This window comes from Protopterus annectens, chromosome 1.part1, assembly GCF_019279795.1.
Source record: "Protopterus annectens isolate FY-2018-M chromosome 1.part1, PAN1.0, whole genome shotgun sequence".
Taxonomy (NCBI): Eukaryota; Metazoa; Chordata; order Ceratodontiformes; family Protopteridae; genus Protopterus; species Protopterus annectens.
The window spans coordinates 650738909-650760570 of record NC_056726.1 but is presented as its reverse complement, the minus strand read 5'-3'; the positions used below and the strand labels follow the sequence as shown (position 1 = coordinate 650760570).

Genomic DNA, 21662 nt, shown 5'->3' with positions numbered 1-21662 from the left:
GAGATAACAGTGACACTCTGCAGGAGGGGGCACCAGTGTTGGCGCAGCCAATCTGGAGCAATCAAAATCATCCTTGGTTTGCCCTGTTTGACTTAGTCGTACTTTGGAGAGCAGAGGCAGCAGGGGGAAGGCATAGACTGATAGGTTTCCCAGCTGAAGGACAGAGCATCCACTTTCCAAGCTTGTTTGTGGAGAGTCCTTGTGCAAAATTTGTCCAATTGGTAGCTCTGGGGGGTGCAAACAGGTCTATATATGGGCTCCCCCATTCGCTTGTCATGTGTAAAATCCTTTGTTCCAGTTTCCACTCGTATGGGTCCATGAGGTTTCTTAGTCCGTCTGCCAGTGTATTTAATTTTCCTGGCAGGAATTAAGCTTGTAGGTGCACTTGGTAGCTCAAGGCTGTGTTCCACAATGTTATGGCTAGTCTGCAGAGGGGGTAAGAATGTGACCCCCCCCTGCTTGTTTATGTACCACAACTGTGGTGTCAGTCATTACCATTAGGTGTCCTGGAAGAATGTAGTCCTTAAAGGCTGTCAGAGCATTCTATACATCTAACATTTCTTTCTGACTGATATGTAGGTGCATTTGACTTGGGTTCCATTTGCCCTGAATGCACTTCCCTGCCAGGTGAGCTGCCCATGCAGTCTGATGTATCTGTTAGGGTTTGGGCGGTAGGGGGTGGAGTGAAAGGTAGTCCCTTGTTTTGGTGGCAGGCCTCTGCCCACCAAAGGAACTCTAGGCGTAGGCAAGGTATGATAGGAATAGTTTCTAGGCTGTGAGAATGTTGACTCCATAGGCTTTTTAGATACCACTAAGTTTCCTCATATGCGGTCTTGCATATGGAATTAGAATAATACAGGAGGCCATGAACCCCAAGGCTTGCAGTATTTGCCTTGCAGATAGCAGGGTTTTTGTGGCCACTTGTTTGAAGTAGGTTGTCAAATTAATTTGCTTTTCTGGTGTGAGGTAAGCCATCTGGGATGTTGTATTCAAGCTTGCTCCTAGGAATGTAATTTGACAGGGTACCAGTTGTGATTTCTTTTCGTTTATGCTGTACCCCAGACAAGTTAGAACCCTTTTTACAAATGCCAGATGATTCAAAAGTATGTCCTGGCTTTCTGCCTGAATTAGACAATTGTCCAGGTATGAGTATATTTGAATACTTCTTTGCCTGCAAAATGCAATAACTGGAGCTAGGCACTTCGTGAATACCCTGGGTGCAGTAGATAAGCCAAAGGGCAGTGCAGAGAACTGATGGTGCGTGTAGCCTGCTTTGAAGCGTAAGTATCTTCTGCAAGATTCCCTGATTGGGATGTGCAGGTATGCTTCTTTTAAATCTAGTGTTGCCAACCAGGCATCTTTGTCTAGCATAGGAAGTAATTGAAGAGTCAGCATCTTGAATTTGGACTCTCCAGAAAGGTGCTTAGAGTAGACAAGTCCAGGATTGGACGCCATGATTTGTCTTTTCTGGGTACCAGAAAAAGTCTGGAGTAGAAACCTTGTCCCTTTTCCTCTTCTGGTACCAGTTGAATAACCGGTACCAGTTGAATAACCCCCATGCTTGAGAGAACGTACTTGTTTTTGAGCCTCTGCCGACTGATTTGGGGGTAGGTCCGGCTACCCAAATGGCATTGGCAATGTGTGGAAATGAAATCTGTATCCCTGGGTCACTACATTTAAGAACCATTTGTCCTGGGTAATGAGTTCCCAAGTTCTTTGCATGAAGAGCAATCCCCCCCCCCCCCAACGCGGCAGTCAAAAGAAAAGTGCATGGAAAATTTAAAAGGAAGTCATTGAGACAGTTTACCATATGGGGTGCCTTGTTATTCCCAGATTTGGAAGTGGAGGCTCCTCACTGCTTAGTTCTGCGGGTCCCCTAGGACTGAAACCTGGGGTTTTTACTGTGTCTGGGTTTGGCTTGGGAAGACCTGGAAGGGGCTGGAAAGGACCAATTCTTCGAAGGCCAGCGCCTACTAAATCTAGGAGGCTGAACTTGCAAAAAATCTAGATTTAGCTTTATCTTCCATCTTCTTTTTAAGAACTTCTACAGCCTTGTTGCCAAACTGGCGGTCCTGATTTAAAGGAGCATCCAACAATTTAGCTTTAACATGATCAGGCAAAGATTGCTCCTTAAGCCAAGCATACCTTCTAAGCACAGACCCAGTAACAGCAGCCCTGCAAGAGGCTTCTAAAGAATCAAAACCACATTGCAAAGTATGTTTTCCAACCTGTTCAGCAGAATGCATTAAATCCTGTAAGTCTATATATTCCACAGTCAGGAATCATCATCATTTTCTGTTTAAGCAGTCCATTAACATGTTGCTGATATTTTAACATATGAAATTGGCAGTTTAGAGCTCCAATTGCCAAAATTGCTGAAGTATAAACCTTTTTACCCCATCTATCCAGCGCCCTGGAGTCTATCAGGGGTAGGGTTTTTGTTGAGAAAGGGGTTGTTAGTAGTTTTCCTTAGTATGTGGGTGTATTAACTTGTATTTGGTAGCTGGTAATACAGGTCATCAGTGAGAGTATAGCTAAGCACAAGAGAAATAGTAAGATGTATACAGGTTTGGGAGGTTTATTCATGTTAAGGTTTAGATATGCTGGCTTGGTGATTGGGATAATTTGTTAGCGCAGGGACAGGTGTGGCTGATGTTCCTTGGTGGAAGTAGGGTAATTAGGTGTGATGTGATAGGCTGGAGTGGTGTGACTGACGTGGGAGTGGCTATGTATGGGTGTGGTGTATAGGTATAACTAATTGAAATGGGGTGGGTGGGAATGGGGTAGGGTAGTTAGGAGGGTGGCCTAATGATTAAGGTGTTTGTCTTATGAACAAGAGGTGCAGGGTTTGAGTCTCAAGGGATAATTGACTAGGCTTAAAAAATGGCTTGCAAGGGCAGTTAGCCTAGTACTAATCTATGAATCTAGTGGAGCGGAGTGAGCGGAGCGGGTTAGAGCAAGTAGAGTAAGTAAAAATGATATCCCAGAGACCAACAGAAAGCTACAGATTGTTGAGCTCTAGGTAATTCCAGGTGAGTGGGGAGTACCATTACAATAGTTAGGTTACAGGAGATAGCTGTGAAGGGAAAGGGAACATAGCTAACAGAGGGGGTAGTAATAGAAAAGAGGAGAAAAAAAGAGAAAATAAGTAGTGAGGGATATAATACTAGAGATGGGAATAAGGGATACAACACAAGCCAAGTTTAGGGTGCCACCTAGTGGACAACAGCTTGATTACAGCAAGCTGGCAAAGTAGAAATAAAGCAAGAAAAAGTAACTCAATTAATAGATCCAAAGGAGAGAAGGGTTAATAGTTAGGTGGAGAGCTGGGACTGACTGCTGGGAACCTGGCTCAGTAGTGAGACTTAACACACACACTACATATTTTTATGTCAAAGAACAATTCAGTTCACAGTTTGGTCGGGGGGGGGGGTCGGGTCAAACGTACTTTCTTGAATCCTTTGGAAAGAGGGACTTTGAGCACAGGACGAAAGGTATCTTAGGGATGCAGATGAGATGGTAGGACTTATTTGATAGGAGTCCTTATTGACCAGGCAGGTAGGTTCTCAAATTCTTAATGCAGGGAGGAAGTTGAGAGATTGCAATGACCCGCTGGGACCAGGGACACAGCAGCCAGGACAAGATGTGGGATACTAATATATATTTAACATATATGACTCCCCAATATGAAACATGGGGACTTAAAGTCTTTGCATGGAACTATTTGCATAAGTATTTCTAGACCACAAGCAGACTCCAACAAATTTTATCATATCATGCAGACAGCAAATGCTGGAGGTGTGACGGAAAGAAAGCGGTAATTGGAAACATTTTTAGTGTGTGTAATGAGTTGTCATACTTTAAAAAATTCCACACAGGCTACTCTGTCAGAAATACTGGGTGAGCAAATTGGTGTAACTAAAGAAATTCTGAGATGTGATACAGAACTGCCTAGACATAGTAAAGGCCTTGCAAAGTTTAATCCTGGTGGCTGCCAAAAAAAGCAGTTACAAGAAAATGGAAACGGAAGTCTAAACCAACTGTACTAGTAGTAGTAAACATTGCAACAGATAAAATGACCGGAAATGGGATTTTTAGAAAAAAACTGAAACCAATTACATAAAAAATGGGAACTGTGGGAATACATGCAGAATAAAATGTTTTGGAGGAATGAGGTTTACGGAAAGGCAGGAACTGAATGAGCTATGCAATGTTTGACAGAATGACTGTACAGATAAGTGATGTATATTTGCAACTGAAAATGTCAATATGGTTTTTCATTTATATTAACATATGATTGCTTATGCCATAAGTGAAATTTAAGAGGTTTAAAAAATAGCTACTGGAAAATTAGAATAAACCCATAGCATCCATTAAGAAGGTTCCTTAATGTGAAAGCACCAGTACATTATCTACTTTGCCTGTATTGATGAGTTAACATCCTCTACAAAATTTCCATCGCTATACACCCCCCCCCCCACACACACAAGCATTTATCCAATTAGCCCAAACAATGGGGAGACCGTTAGGAATCCTTGGGCTAGGCAAAAGGTCTAAAAACCCATTCACTCACCTGAGGTGCCTCATCAACCTAAATGATCCAGTCACTAGTCACATGGGTAGGAAGTGAGCCAACCACTAGTTCTGGTGGGAAAGCTACTCAGCAGTGGCTCTGCATTCTGTCTCAAGTATACACAACAGCAGCACATGCTCGAATTTTCATTGCTCCACTAGTATCAATACAAAATATTCTCACCCAAGTGGCAAGGGAGCTAACTGACGCACCTCCGTCTGCCGATGGGCAAGACAGCAAATTGCTCACTCCCCATCCTGCCCTGCCAACTCCACAGCTCCACAATAAGCCTTAGCTATTAATCGGATTCAAATCACCAATGCCACAATCAGGGTTGGGTCACTACACTATGAGTGTGCTGTTCCATCACCACCTTCAGCACTCACTTCTGCTTCTTGCACCATCAACACATACATCTCATGGTCTCAAACCTATTCAATTTGCTCAACACCAGCTTTAAGACCCTTCCATTTTTAGAGTCCATTTTTATGATATACCACATTTGTAAATCTTGCAATTTCATCTGTAGGCCACAGCACTTTAAACATTCTGCTAGTGAATACTGTGTGCTGCATGTAATGCATCATTATGCTCTCCTAAGCAAGCACTTAACACTGAAGTGGGGGCAGTCAAAACTGACAGAAGATTGTCTAGTGTATACCACGCAAGACTTTTCCAAAACACTACAGCTTAAGGCAGTTTCCTATTCATATGACATTTTACCTTTGACAATCTAAGAATCTAGCTATGCTTAGGATTCCATTCCTCCATACCTGTGTTCTGGTTTAACTCCTCTGCGTACCTATAAACAGTTGTCCATAAACTCATCCTGAAGAGTTTAACAGTGACTGCCAAGGTTTGGTCTCCAAATCCATAATGTCTCCAGACATTCTGAATATCCTGTAGACTTAAACTGGGGAGCAGTTTATAATTAGAAATCATGCGAGGCTACTTTCACACACAAAAATTTAAGGGAAGGTATAACCTTTACAGACCTCTGTAAAACACCCCAAAACTATACCAAAATTGAAGCAGCCCTCAGCAAAATCCTTCGCTCCCGTCTCTTCAGTCAAATTATACTACTTATTCCAGAGACCCATTACTTCCCACCCAAACAGTACATTTAAGGGCCCATCCAAAAAGTACTTACTTTTACACCAATAGCTTTGAAAAGAGCTGGATGCCGGAGAGGGAGCTCTACCATCTCCTTTATCTGTGCCAGTTGTTTTCGACAACCACCAATGTCATCATAACCAACTTCATTCAAGGATTCCTCTTCATCCTAGAAGGCATGCAGTTTTAAAAATAAGTTTTACAATCATATAACCACATTCACATGCGACCTAAAGCGACACAGAACAGAGATTAGAAACATGTTTATACTTCATGATAAAAAGTAACTATTAAAATTTTATCTTCTACTGCTTTATTCGACAGTGAGCTTTAGCACACAGGAACAATGAAACATCCCCCACCCCATTCTTCTGAAGTCACCATGAAGAACAAACACATTGGTTTTAAACTATAAAAAAAGTTCAAACAAAAATAAAGTTACTCGTTTCAGTATTTGTTTGCAAACAAATTACACAGAAATCCTCTGAATGGTCTGGAAAGTATGATACATTCTGCCATAACAAATGTTGAGACAGGATACTGCAAAGTACAAGACATAGGCTTCTACTCAACAATGAAGCTTTTGGACCAGGACATTTTCCAAAGCAGGTCCAGTCCCATTCTCTGTACAGAAGTGCAGGTCTTCTGCTGCAACTGTTTCACAGGTTAATACTGAAACAATGACTGGAGAGCCATGCTTGGCATCAACCTTGTACTTAAGAAAAGAGCTCTATAGACAGATCACGCCATTTACACCAATACCAGACATGCATTTGTGGTTATCCACCCAACTGTCAAGATGCCTCTGACGATCGCCAGGGAAGTACACTACTTGATGTGCAAAATGAGTCTATTCCAGAAACAGGAAAGGTGTTTGTTACGATACTTAACGTCCCAGAAGGTGCGGTTGATCTTAAAAGGCTCAGGTCTTTGAAATAGTGTTAGTTTTTTTTCTAAAAAATTGGAGAAGGCCAAAAAGCACTGCTTCATAGCACCCTTTCCAAAAAGGCATAGTTGAAACTAAGGCATTGATGGAATGTGTCTTGACGCTACCAGGAATAGTTTTGTTGTGATGAAACAAAAACTAATAGAAAAAACACTTACAAATAGACTACTTTGACGCAGCTTCTTACCTTGTGAAATGAACTGATCATAACTTATGATTTTGTTCTGTCAAGATAGATGTGCAGTCACCTTGGGTACTAAGATATGAAGTACAGTTTTGTACCTACCATAAATGTAGATGTTAGAGTGTTCACACTGCTGCAGTCATCACATTTGGGTTATCCTGCCATCAGGCGGTCCCCGCAGTCGGCCAGAGTTCCAAAGTCTTGGTCCGGCATCGGTTGCTGTCGCTTCTTCCCTGACGTCAGTGCGCCAGGGGTATATAATATGCATCCAACACCATTTTCTTCAGTTTTTCTTGCCCCAGATGTCAGGTGCCCCCAAGTGGGTAGGCAATACATATTGCTAATCAAAAATATACATATAAAATAAAAACAATACCTTCAGTTGCCAGCAAATACACCCCAAAGGTTGTATAGGATAGAAGGGTACAGATAAGTCCAGCTAGCTCAGAGGGGATGGAGGGAGGGTAACCTGGACTGCAGCAGTGTGAACACTAACATCTACATTTATGGTAGGTACAAAACTGTACTATGTTCATCGTGTTACACTGCTGCAGTCATCACACTTGGGTTGAATCTCAAAGCTAAGTCTTGGTTGGCTGGTCTATAAAGAGTTAGGATTGGCCAAGAGGCCCTGCAGAACTGCAGTGGCAAATCCTGCTCTGGATTTAGAGTAAAGAGGCAGGTGGTAATGCTTGGTGAAGGTGTGCACTGAACTCCAAGTTGCAGCCTCCAAAATTTCCTTGGTAGGTACTCCGAGAAAGGCTGCTGAAGTGGCTGTTGCCCTGATGGAATGAGGCCAAATGTTATTAGGGACTGATTTTCCATGATGTGTGCAGCAGTACCAAATACACTGTCCTATCCATTTGGATATAGTCTGCTTTGAGATAGCCTTGCCTTGTGATCCTGCAGCATATGCTACAAACAGTTGAACAGTTTTCCTGAAAGCTTTTGTTTTGTCCAAGTAGAAGTGTAGCTGCCTGTGTCCAAAGAATGCAGAAGCTTCTCCCTTCTATTTTGGGGGTTTGGATAAAAAGTAGACAAATGGATGGTTTGGTTAAGAGCCACACTAGATACCACCTTTGGCATAAAGGTAGGGTTTGTCCTTAAAGATACCCTATCCTGATGAAAAATTATAAAAGGTTTCACTGCCATTAATGCCTGTAGCTCTGAAACTCTTCGTGCTGAAGTTACTGCCAGGAGCAGAGCTGTTTTCCATGATAAAAATTTTAGATCGGCTGTATTGGCTGGCTCAAAAGGTGGTAGGGTCAGTTTTTTCAAAACGAAATTGAGGTACCAAGTTGGTGTTCTCCGGGGCGGTCTTATGTTTTTAGCCCCTTTGAGGTACTGCTTTAGCAAGGGATGAGAGAATAAAGGAGGATCCGTGTTGTAATGTGCAGAAATGGCAGAGGCGTGAATCTTAATTGATGAAAAGGATAGGCCTCTGTCCAGCATCTCAGTTAAGTATTGTAAAATCTGAGGAATGTTTGGAACAAGAGGGTCAAGGCTGTGAGCCTGGTTCCAGGCGCAGAATCGCTTCCATTTTTCTGAGTAAGCTTTCCTGGTGCTAGGCCTCCTGGCCTCCAAAATGACATCCATAACAGCTTTAGAGAGAGGTGTTGCCTGTTTGACTAAAGTACCTGCCATGCAGCCAGGTTTAGGGTTGAGCTGACAGTGCAGGATCTGATTGTTTTGAGTCAGAAGGTGTGGAATTTGGGGCAAAATCCATGGTGGGCCCTGAGCCAAGTTCCTTAAGATAGGATAGGGTACCAGTGCTGGCGTGGCCAGTCTGGAGCAATCAGGATCATGTGTTTTTTCTTGTCTGGCTTTTAGGAGTACCTTTGAAAGGAGAGGCAGTAGTGGGAAGGCATAGACTTTTAGGTTTTTCCAGCTGAACAGAAGAGCATCCACTTTCCATGTTTGTTTGTGATAAGTCCGTGCGCAGAATTTTTGTAGTTGGCAATTCAGAGGGGAGGCAAAAAGATCTATGACTGGGCATCCCCATTTTTGTGTTATCATGCTGAAGACTTGTGGATTCAATTTCCATTCGTGAGGGTCCATGATATTTCTGCTTAGGTCGTCTGCCAGAGTATTTTTCTTTCCTGGCAGGAATTGTGCTTGCAGGTGAACTTGGTACATTAGAGCTGTGTTCCACAAGGTCATGGCTTGCCTGCATAGGGGATAAGAATGACTGCCCCCTTGTTTATGTACCACATTACTGTGGTGTTGTATGTCTTTAGTAATAGTGGTCCTGGATGTAGAAGGTCCTTGAAAACTGTTAGGGTATTTTGAACAGCCATCTCTTTTCGATTTATGTGAAGATGCATCTGGTCTGTGGTCCACTTGCCCTGAATGCATGTTCCTGCCATGTGTGCTCCCCAGGAGTAATCCGAAGCATCTGTTAGAGTTTGCCTGGCTGTGGGTTGGGTAAAAGCCTGACCCTTGTTTAGGTGACATGCCTGTGCCCACCATCGGAACTCCTGTTGTAGGCAGGGAATTATTGGAATTACTGCTTCTAGACTGAGAATGTTGAGTCCAAACACTTTAGGTACCATTGTAATTTCCTCATATGCAGTCTGGCATATGGTATTAGTAGTATGCAGGATGCCATGAATCCCAGGGCCTGCAAAATTTTTCTTGCAGGGAGATGGGACTTTGCCAGTAGTTGAATATTGAGTTAGTTGCACTAGTTTGTCTAGCATGAGGTAAGCCATCTGGGCCGTTGTACTTAAGCTGGCACCCAGGAATGTAATCTGTTGTGAGGGCACTAGTTTTGACTTTGTTTACTGTGTACCCTAGAGAAATTAGCAACTTTTTCACAAACGCCACATGCTGTAGAAGAATGTCCTTTGCCTCTGCTTGAATGAGGCAGTCGTCCAGGTATGGATATATTTGAATTCCTTTTTGTCTGCAAAATGCAATTACTGATGCCAGGCACTTTGTGAAGACCCTGGGTGCAGTAGATAAGCCAAAAGGCAGTGCAGAGAATTGGTAGTGCATTGTACCAGCTTTGAATCGGAGGTATCTTCTGCAATTTTGTCTGATAGGGACATGCAGGTATGCCTCTGAGGTCCAGAGTAACAAGCTAAGCCTTCTTGCCCAGCATGGGTAGAAGCTGTTGTAATGTCAACATTTTGAATTTCTGAATAGCCAGGTAAGTATTCAGAATTGAAAGGTCCAGTATAGGCCTCCAGGCTTTGTCCTTTCTGGGGACCAGGAAGAGTTGAGTAAAATCCTTGTTCCTGCTGTGGTACTTTTTGTATAGCTCTCATGTCCATGAGGGCTGAAATTTGTTTTTGTGCCTCTGCCCATTGATTTTGTGGCAGATCTGCATTCCTTTTAGCTTTGGTAAATTATGAAAGTGGAATCTGTAACCTTGAGACAATATTCAGGACCCATTTGTCTTGGGTGATCGTTTGCCAGTTTTGAGAAAACAGTGCTAGTTTTCCCCCTAAGGGGGCTTCCAGAAGGGACGTGTTTGGTGTACGCAAAGGAAAGTCATTGTGACCGTTTCCTGTAAGGTTGAGACTTGTCTTCACCTCCTTTTGGGGTTGAGGTGCCCCACTGTCATCTGTTTGAGACTTGGGGTTGAGATCTGCCTCTTGGGCGTCTGTATCTGCCTCTGTGGCCTGACACTGGAAAGGTCCAATTTTTTGTTGGCCAATTTCTGCTAAACAGAGGTGGCTGTACCTGTAAGAAATCCTTGACTGTTTGCATAGATTTAGCTTTATCCTCCATTTTCTTCAACACCTCTTCTGCCTTAACACCAGACAAGGTATCATGTTGTAAAGGAGCACCAATAACTTTGCTTTAACATGTTCAGGTAAACTCTGTTCTTTTAACCAAGCATGTCTTCGAATAACAATCTTTAACTGCGGCTCTAGAAGAGGCCTCTAAAGAACCAAAACCACATTGCAGAGTATGTTTTCCCACCTGTTCAACTGCATGCAATAAATCCTGCATTTCTTTACAATCAGGAGCTTCTGAGCTAGCAAGCATTTTCTGTTTTAACTGAGCCATTAAATATTGTTGGTACTTAAGCATGTGAAACTGGCAATTTAAAGCTCTTACTGCTAAAGTTGCAGACGTGTGTACTTTCTTCCCCCATCTATCCAAAGCTCTGGAATCTGTCAGAGGCTACTGGATTTTTTGCAATGGAAGACTTAACTCCTTTTGGACCCTGGGAAATAGTTTCTGGATCAGCAGAAGGGTTTTTGTAAAGAAACTTGAGAGTCGGGGACTAATACCTATCTGGCTTGGCTGGAGCAGGGGGCAAAGAGTCAGGAGATAAGCTGGATTCAGAGAACACATCCACAATGTCTAGCACAGGCGGAATAGCCAGGGGGCCTGTGCTGAGGCAATAAGAGGAAATCCCTGAGCCTTTTCTTGGATTCTGAGTATTCCTGACTTTCCCAATGGAAATGTTCCCTCATGGTATGTAGTTTCCCCAAAAGAGTAATCCTCAGGAGGAGAGGCTGAAGGGATAGATTGCTCGGCATCAGAGTCCTCATAGGGGGGTAAAGAGTATCCCTGGGTCTGAAGAGGAATCAGAGGAAATGGAAACCTGATCAGAGTCAGTCTGTATCCTGCCTAGGCCTTTTCTCAGGAGGGGGATGGGAACCCCTGATTAAAGCAATGAGGTCTTCGGCCATTTTAAGCATCTGTTTCTTAGGCATGGAGGACTGTCCGGGAGAATGCTGTACTGGTTTCTTTGTCTTTAATGGTACCTTTGTCTTGGCTGTTTTAATGGTAAGTTGTGAAGGTCTGAAAACACCCTCAGAAGCCAGTGCCTGCTCAGCGGCTCTGGACCCATCTGAGGGATTAGTTTCCGCAGGCCCAATACCTTGAGTTTCCAGAGGCCTAGTTGTCTCCACGTGGGAGTCGGAGGCTGTCTGTGGTACTGGATGTCAGGGAATGCGAAAGAGACTCACTGAGAACCGGCGACTGGCTTAGAAGAGGTTTCGTCGTCGGTTTTGGACCTCGGATGCCTGTCTTTATCTTTGTCTTTGCGTTTTTTTGGAATTGCGGTCGGTTGATCCGATGGCATAGTATAATTGAACCTTCGGCCAAAGTGGTGCAAAGCAAAATCAAAACGTCTTTTTATAGTGTGTTTGTTAAATCTAGCACAAAACCGACAACTAGTGACATCGTCATCAGGGCCTAGGCATGGAATACAGTAAGAGTGGAAGTCCTTATGAGGTATTTGCTTCCCACAAGAAATACAATTAACTTTTTCTGACATCGGTCTGAGGCAAGAAAAAAGTTTCCCCAATGGGGTACTTAGCTTTATTGAAGACTTCGGATCTGAAATTCAACTTCGAAAATCTCAGGAGTCTGCCGACCGGCACTTGCCAACTGCTTCTGCCGCGAGCATTGCGCGGCAAGAAAGACTGAAGAAAATCATATCGGACACATATTGTATACCCCTGGCACACTGTCAGGGAAGAGACAGCAACCGATGCCGGACCAAGACTTTGGAACTCTGGCCGACTGCGGGACCGCCTGATGGCAGGATAACCCAAGTGTGATGACTGCAGCAGTGTAACACGAACATCCCTTTATTCAAGAAAACACAGGGAAATGGATAGTTTGGCTTAATGTAAACTGATACCACTTTGAAAAGTAATCATTTTATACCTAAAGAAACCCCATCTCTCTGGAAAATGGGATAAGGGTGGCCCACCACAAGAGCTTGCAACTTAGCTTTACAGATTGCTCTGTCCTTTGTAAGAGGAGTATTTTCCATGTGAAGATCCTTAAGTCAGCCAGCCGAGCTGGTTCAAACAGAGCGTTTACTTTTTAAACTAAAATCCAAAGTAACTGCCACCAGTTTTCTTGGGAGTTATCTATGTAGCGCAGCTTTCAAAAACATTTACTAAAGAATGCACTGAAAGAGGGGGATCCACACAGATGAGCTTTAATGGCTACCAGATGAATGTTTACAGGGTAACAGGCCATAAGACAGCAACTGAAATATTGCAAAACCAGAGAAACACTAGCCCAGAGTGGTTATTTTGTTAGCATAAGTAGAAACATTTCCCCATTTGTTTATATATGATATTCTAATAGCAAGTTTTCCTTGCCTCTATTAGTATCCTCAGTAAACGTGTGTAGAAGGTACCAAGCAAAAGTAGATCACCAGAAAAAGGTAAAGCCACAAGAGCACCAGTTTAATGAGCACTTTCCAACATACCTCTTGGCACAAGAAATCTGGACAAAGTCCGTCATACTGAGGGAGACAAAATCTCAAAAATAGGGACAATACTTGGTGTTAGCATGCATTTTCTGAAGGGTAAAAATCTGAAACTCAAATTCATATAATTTGTGACTTTAATCCTTAGATCATCCCAGTGATTTGTGATGTCAAAAAAATGTTTTTTTTATAAGGGCAGACCAAACAATATGAGCCAAAAATCTGGACATTGTGAAAATCTGTACAGTTGAGATGTGCTTTGCCAAACAAAACATAACTTCAGTTTTAACAAACTCAATTTTCTTTTATAAAACTTGTCCACTGCCACCATGTGGTCAGTTAATTACATAATTGCAAAAACATTTCCTTTCAAACAACCAACACAAATAAAAACTAAATTCAATTATGTGAAATTACATGCATGTCAAAAATTACCACACATGCATGCTTTGCATAAAAAGGCAGTAAAATCATAATAGCCTTTAAGGGTTAAAAAGATATTTATTGAAACATTTATAAACCAAATGCCTCTAACCCAAGGCAATCCCCCTAGGCAATCTGCCAATGAAGCTCCTGGCTTCAAGCCTGGTATGTCACCCCCCCTTATTAAAACTGGTACTGTACAAGAATTATAGTACATGTTGTTTTGAATCCTCTACTTAAAACACAACTTAAACATTTACTTAATTTTAAAAGCTCTTGCCCAACGTCAGAAAAACGTAGTGAAACTGCAACTGGCAACACTGTCCAGCCTGGTCTATGAACAGATCAGATTTCTGGAACATTGTGAACTTTTTAACAATGTTTTTGTACTGAGTGTACCCACAGGCTCTGTTTGATAGCCATAATGAAGAAAACTGTCAAGCTTACAAAATATCTATGCAAGACAAAAAAAAAAAAATCGATCTAGCTTACACAGAACATTAATGTGGCATGATATCCACTATTACCCCAATGGCAGTTTTGACTGGAGCATCAAAATTGTAATGTATTTATTGCAGTGCTCCACGTGTTGCTTTTATGTAGATAAGACTATGCAAATGTGAAAACAATTATCGGCATTTATATGCTGTGAAAAGGGGTGACACCTTGTGCAAGCACTTTAAGAATTGTGCAATATAAAAAGTTTTGGTTTTGGAAATGTACCAGATTTAAGAGGGGACAGACATGCCATCTACTGGCAAATTGGACTGAATGCCTCTAGCCACAGAGGCCTAAATAAAAGTTCCGTAAATATTTTAACCCTCGAAAAGAACAGTTGATATTTTTTTATACAAAACATGTACATGTAATTTCAGATGTGCAAATAATTTAACTTTAATTGAATTTTTAAACTGCCATTTAGGCTACCTGGTTTGAAAGGAAATGCTCTCATTCATGTAATTAACATTTTAGCCACATGGAGGCAGTGGACAAGTTATAAGAGGAAATGGTGAAAATGTTTAATCTGATGAAGTTTCAGAGCTCTTTCAACTGGCGTCTTGTGGTTACACCTCACTTGGCTGGCATTTTTCTTATGCTTGGTACCTTTCAGTTCATTTGTTTGGACAAATACTTGGCTGTTTTCACTCCAGGGGGTACTGATGTCGCAGGATTTATATGAAAAAAAAATAAGAGCAGATAATGGCATTCTTGTAGTACAAAACTCACCATCTGAACTTGGTTCTTGTGAGGCTGCTCACACAAGTCTATATACTTGTTGATGGAAACACTCTTAATGACAGACAGAATTGTGGATGTTCATTTGTCTCACCGTGGGTCCACCAATTTAGGGAATTCCAGAAATAACAGCTAGGCCCGTGTATAGTCACCTGAAACCAATGAAGGCTCAAAAGGGGCTAATATTGTAACTGGTAATGAGCAGTTCTTACTGTGGTACATTAAGACCCAAGACACCTTAAAGTTTGGTTTAAGAAGCCATTTAGTTTCCAATCACAAGGATTTACTCAATCTCCACTGGTTATCAATATTTTGAAAGAGCTTACACTTTCTAGGAAATTGCATTTGTTTACACTTCTGGAAGAGAATGGAATGCACCAGGCAACCTTAGTTCGCAAGAGTACTTTTAACCCATTAATTACACCTGTGGCACAGTTTGAAAAAAGTACAGTTGTGTACACTTACCATAAATGTAGATGTTCAAGTTTATTCACTGTTGCAGTCATCACATTTGGGTTATCTGCTTGCAGTAGCCTTCAGTCAGCCTGATTATTAAAGTCTTGGGTCCTGCGTCGGTTGCAGTCTCCTCTTCCGTGACGTTAGGTAGTCAGGGGTATAAAGCATGCAGCAGACTCAGTTACATCAGTTTTTCTTTCCCCAGATGTCAGGTGCCCCACCCCAATGGGAAGCAATTAAATCTATATATAACAAGGTTATACCTCCAAGAAAAAAGCAAATACACCAAAAAGCGTTTAAGCATGGTAAAGGATAATAGAGGTATAGCCAAAAGAAGACAGGGGACTGGAGGGAGGGTAACCAGGGCTGCAACAAGGAATACACTCTAACATCTACATTTATGTTAAGTGTGCACAACTGTACTAATGCAGACATCATATTTGTGTAGATTACCAAAGCTAAGGGTGGGAGGAGGAATTTAGATAGAATTAGGACCAGCTGTAAGGACCTGCAAGACTGCAGTGGCAAAGCCAGCTCTGGATTTAGAGAAAATTGGCAAATGGTAATGCTTGGTGAAAGTATGTACAGAACTACAGGTAGCAGCTTCTAGGATGTCCCTGGTAGGGACAACTCAGAGAAAAGGCTGTAGTGGTAGATGCAGCCCTGGTTGAATGTGGTCCAATCCCCTGAGGGATAGGTTTCCCATGGTGCTTATAGCAGAAATTAATGCAATGGCCTATCCATTTAGAAATGGTTTGCTTTAAAAATAGCCTTCCCCTCTGCCCCTGAAGCAAATGCCATCAGCATTTCAGATTTCCTTTGAGGTTTAGTCCTGTCCAAATAAAAACCAAGTTGTCTGTGTACATTTAAGGAGTGCAGTATCCATTACCCTTTGTTCTCTGGATAAGAAAAGGTTGGCAAATGAATGGATTAAGAGCCACACTGGATACTACCCTTGGGCATGAAGGAGGGATTGGTCGTGAGGGACACCCTGTCCGCATGAAAGATGAAAGGCTCCACTGCCATAAGGGCCTGTAATTCAGATACCCTTCTTGCTGAAGTGATTGCTAAAAAGGCAGTTTTCCAAGAAAGGAATTTTAACTCTGCACTTGCAGCTGGCTCAAAAGGAGGAAGTGAGTTTTTCCAATACAAAGTTAAGGTCCCAGGCTGGAGTTGGGGTTCTCCCAGGTGGTCTTAAGTTTTTAGCCCCTCTAAGGAATTGCTTGAGCAGTGGATGAGAGAAGAGGGGTGGTTCTGTGTTGTAATGAGCTGAAAGGCAGAGGCATGAATTTTGGAGGAAAAGGAAAGGCCCTTGTGAAGCATCTCAGTTAAATATTGCAGAATCTGAGGTAAATTGGGCACAGTTGTGCCCATCCCTAGAGTTTGGTTCCAGGCTCAGAATCATTTCCATTTTTCAGCATAAGATTTTCTAGTACAAGGCCTCCTTGCCTTCAAAATGACATCCAACACTTGTTTACCGAGGGATGGTAACGGAGAGATTAGGCAATTAGCCAGGCTGCCAGGTTCAGGGTTTGAAGCTGAGAATGTAGAATCTGGCTATCCTGCTGTGACAGCAGGGTAGAGGTCTGAGGCAGGTGCCATGGAGCCAGCAGTGTCACTGTGAAAAAGGGGGTACCACTATTGGCGTGACCAGTCTGGTGCAATCAGTATCATCCTTTGTCCGGTTTCATCTTTAGTAGTACTCTGGAGAGGAGAGGCAAAGGAGGGAAGGCATAAACTGATAGATATTTCCAGCTGAAGGACAGAGCATTCACTTTCCAAGCTTGTGGGAGTCCTTGTGCAGAATTTGTCCAATAGGTAGTTCTGGGGGAGAGGAAAACAGGTCAATATCTGGGGTCCCCCATTTATCAACATGTTGAAAGTCTTTGGTTCCAGTTTCCACTAGTGAGTCCATGAGATTTCTGCTTAGTTCGCCTGCCAATGTATTTAGCTTTCCTGGTAGGAATTGAGCCTGTAGATGCACTTGGTATCTCAAGGCTGTGTTCCACAAAGCCACGGCTGAATGGGTACCACCCTGCTTGTTTATGTACTACATAACAGTGGTGTTTGTCAGTCTACCATTGTCCTGAAAGAATGTGGTCCTTGAAGGCTGTCAGAGCATTCTGTACAGCTAACATTTCTTTGATTGATATGCAGGTGCATTTGACTTGGGTTCCACTGGCCCTGAATGCACTTCCCTGCCAGGTGAGCTCCCCCCCCCCCCCCATGCAGTCTGATGAGTCTGTTAGGGTTTAGGCGGAAGGGGGTAGAGTGAATGGCTAGACCTTTGTTTTGGTGGCAGGCCTTTGCCCACCAAAGGAACTCTAACTGTAGGCAAGGAATGATAGGAATCATTGCTTTTAGACACCGAGAATGTTGACACCATAGGCTTTTTAGATACCATTATAGTTTCCTCATATACAGTTTTGCATATGGAATTAGTAGAATGCAGGAAGCCATGAACCCCAAGGCTTGCAGTATTTACCTGGCAGATACCAGGGTTTTTGTGGCCATTAGTTTGAAGTTGTGAAATTAGTTTCTCTGGCTTGAGGAAAGAGATCTGGGAAGTTGTGTTCAAGCTTGCTCCCAGGAATATAATTTGCAGACAGAGTACCAGATGCGATTTTTCATTTATGGTGTACCCCAGACAAGCACCTTTTGTACAAATGCCAGATGATTCAAAAGTATGTCCTAGCTTTCTGCCTGAATTAGACAATCGTCCAGGTATGGGTGTATATTTGAATATTTCTTTGCCTGCAAAATGCAATGACTGGAGCCAGGCACTTTGTGAATACCCTGGGTGGAGTAGATAAGCCAAAGGGCACTGCAGAGAACTGACAGTGCATGTAACCTGCTTTGAAGCATAGGTATCGTCTGCAAGATTCCCCGATTGGGATGTGCAGGTAGGCTTCCTTTAAATCCAGTGTTGCCAACCAGGCATCCTTGCCTAGCATGGGAAGCAACTGAACAGTTAGCATCTTGAATTTTGGAATCGCCAAAAAGGTGTTTAGGATAGAAAGGTCCAGGATAGGATGCCAAGTGTTGTCTATTCTGGGTACCAGGAAAAGTCTTGAGTGGAAACCTTGTCCCTTTTCCTACTCTGGTACAGTTTGAATAGCCTTTAATCTTAAGAGTAATTGCTTTTGAGCCTTTGCCACTGATTTGGGGGTAGATTTGGCCAACCGTTTGGGGTTGGTAATGTGTGCAAGTGAAATCTGTATCCATGGGAAACTATTTAAAACCCATTTGTCCTGGGTAATGAGTTCCCAGTTTTTTGTTTGCAGAACAATCTTTCCCCAAAAGGTGGAGTTAGTTGAGAAGTGATTGGAAGTTTTAAAGTTAAGTCACTGAGGCAGCTTAACACCATGGGGGGGGGGGGGGGGGGGTCTTACTACTCCCTGATTTTGAAGTGGGAGACCCCCACTGCTTAGTTCTGTGCATACCCTGGGACCGAAGCCTGGGTGTTCTGCTGGTTCTGGGTTTGAATTGAGAAGGTCTGGAAAAGCCAGGAAAGGACCAATTTTTAAAGGGCCAATGCCTACTAAATCTTAGAGGCTGTACTTGTAAGAAATCCTTAACAGTTTGCATAGATTTGGCTTTTTCCTCCATCTTAAGAACTTCTTCTGCTTTGTTGTCAAACAGGTGGCCCTGATTTAAGGGAGCATCCAGCAATTTAGTTTTAACATGAACTGGCAAAGATTGACAGCAGCCCTGCAACATGCCTCTAGTGAATCAAACCCACATTGCAAAGTATGTTTTCCAACCTGTTCAACAGAACGCATTAAATCCTGTAAATCCTTATTTTCAGCACAATCAAGAATCAGCATCATTTTCTGTTTAAGTAATCCAATATGCTTTAACATATGAAACTGACAATTTAAGGCCCTGATTGCCAAGGTTGCAGAGGTGTGTACCTTCTTAATCTATCCAGGGTCCTGGAGTCTATCAGAGGGGGTATGACTTTTGGCAGTAGTAGCCTTCATGCTCTTTGGTCCCTGTGAAATGGTTTCAGGATCCGCAGCAGGATTTTTAAAAAGGAACTTGAAAGTCAGGAACCCTGCAATACTCATCAGGTTTTCTGGGAGCAGAAAGTAGAGAGTCAGGGGCCAAGCTAGATTCCAAAAAGGCATCAACAATGCCTAGCACAGGAGGGATAGCTAAACGCCTGTGTTGGGGCAGGAGTAAAAAAATCCCTAGGCCTCTTTTTAGAGTCAGAATAATCCTGGCTTTCCCAGCAAAAATGCTCCCGACGAGTATGCAAGGTTTCACCAAAAGAAAGATACTCTGGGGGAGAAGCAGAGGGAATAGAGTCCTCTGCATCAGAATCCTCATAGATAATGGTAAATCCTGGTCAGAGGAAACAGACATTTCAGAATCCCGGTCAGAAGCATCATAAGCAAATTCACTCCTAGGTCTCAGAGGGGGAAGGTTGGCTTCCCCTGATTAAAGTAATAAGGTCTTCAGCCATTCTTATAATTTGTTTTTTAGGCATAGAGGCTTGACCATGCAGTCTGGGCATCTGTTTTCTAGACATGGTTAGAGTTTTAGGCCTTGAAGAAGATGGCGTCAGTTTAAGATGCAAGTCTGTAGGCCTGAAAAAGTACAGTTGTGTACACTTACCATAAATGTAGATGTTAAGAGTGTATTCACTGTTGCAGTCATTACATTTGGATAATCTGCTTGCAGGTTGCCCTCAGTCTGCCTGATCAACAGTGTCTTTGGTCCTGCGTCGGCTGCTGTCCCTTCTTCCATGACTTCAGGTAGTCAGGGGAATATAAAACATGCAGCCGACGCCATTACATCAGTTTTTCTTGCCCCAGATGTCAGGTGCCCACCAAATGGGAAGCAATTAAATGTAAAAACACAAAGATATACCTCAAACAAAGCAAATACACCAAAAAGGCTTTTAAGCATAGTAAAGGGTAGAGGTATAGCCAAAAGAAGTTAGGGGGCAGGAGGGAGGGTAACCAGGACTGCAACAGTGAATACACTAACATCTACATTTATGGTAAGTGTACACAACTTTATTATGCTCGTTTCAATGTTGCAGTCATTACATTTAGGTAGATTCCCAAAGCTATGGTTGGGAGGAGAAGTTTAGAGAGCATTAGGGGCAACTATAAGGCCCTGCAAGACTGCAGTGGCAAAGCCAGCTCTGGATTTAGAGAAAATTGGCAAATGAGAATGCTTGGTGAAAGTATGTACAGAACTCCAGGTAGCAGCGTCTAGGATGTCCCTGGTAGGAACGCCTCTGAGAAAGGCTGTAGAAGCAGAGACCGCCCTGGTGGAGTCTTATCCCCTGGGGGATAGGTTTTCCATGGTATTTATAGCAGAAATGAACGCAATGGCTTATCCATTTAGAAATGGTTTTGAAATAGCCTTCCCCTCTGACCCTGCAGCAAATGCTACCAGAAGTTCAGATTTTCTTTGAGGTTTAGTCCTGTCCAAGTAGAATCTAAGTTGTCTGTGCACATCCAAGGAATGCAGTATCTGCCCTTTGTTCTGTGGATTGGGAAAGGTTGGCAAATGAATGGACTGATTGAGCCACACTGGATACCACCCTGGGCATGAAGGACGGATTGGTTCTGAGTGACACCCTGTCCGCATGAAAGATAATGAAAGGCTCCACTGCCATAAGGGCCTGTAATTCAAATACCCTTCTAGCTGAAGTGATTGCTAAAAGGAAAGCTGTTTTCCAAGAAAGAAATGTTAAGTCTGCAGTAGCAGGTGGCTCAAAAAGAGATAGTGAGTTTCTCCAATACAAAGTTAAGGTCCAAGGCTAGGGTTGGAGCTCTCCTGGGTGGTCTCAAATTTTTGGCCCCTCTGAGGTACTGCTTGAGCAGTGGATGAGAGAAGAGGGGAGGTTCTGTTTTATAATGAGCTGAAATGGCTGAGGCGTGGATTTTAATGGAAGAAAAAAACAGGCCCTTGTAAAGCATCTCAGTTAAGTATTGTAAAATCTGAGGTAAATTAGGTGCTGCTGTGCTCATCCCTTGAGATTGTTCCAGGCACAGAATCTTTTCCATTTTTCAGCATAAGATTTTCTAGTACTAGGCCTCCTTGCCTCTATGACATCCATCATAGGTTTGCTGATGGATGGTATCAGCCAGGCTGCAAGGTTCAGTGTTGGAAGACGAGGGTGCAGAATCTGGTTCACCTGCTGAGACAGCAGGGAAGGAGTCTGAGGCAGGTGCCATGGAAATAACCATGACACATTGAGTAGGAAGGGGTACCAGTGTTGGCACGGCCAGTCTGGAGCAATCAAAATCATCCTTGGTTTGTCCTGTTTGACTTTTAGTAGTACTCTGGAGAGCAGAGGCAGTGGGGGAAGGCATAGAAAAGTACAGTTTTATACTTACCATAAATGTAGATGTTAAGAGTGTATACCCTGCTGCAGTCATCACACTTGGGTTATCCTGTCAGGCGGTCCCGCAGTCGGCCTGAATTCGAAAGTCTTGGTCCGGCGTCGGTTGCGGTCGCTTCTTCCCTGACGTCAGTGCGCCAGGGGTATACAAGAGGCATCAGACACCATTTTCTTCAG

At 43.0% G+C, this 21662-nt stretch overlaps 1 protein-coding gene across 1 annotated transcript in view; it reads right to left on the bottom strand.

Annotated features, from left to right (window-relative positions):
• Nucleotides 1–21662, bottom strand: part of LOC122806732 (valosin containing protein) — a 1741209-nt gene that overhangs the window by 1235986 nt on the left and 483561 nt on the right. Inside the window, exon 6 of the mRNA XM_044077401.1 lies at nucleotides 5724–5855. Within this exon, the coding sequence (XP_043933336.1) occupies nucleotides 5724–5855 (132 nt within the window). The remainder of the gene's footprint in view (nucleotides 1–5723; nucleotides 5856–21662) is intronic.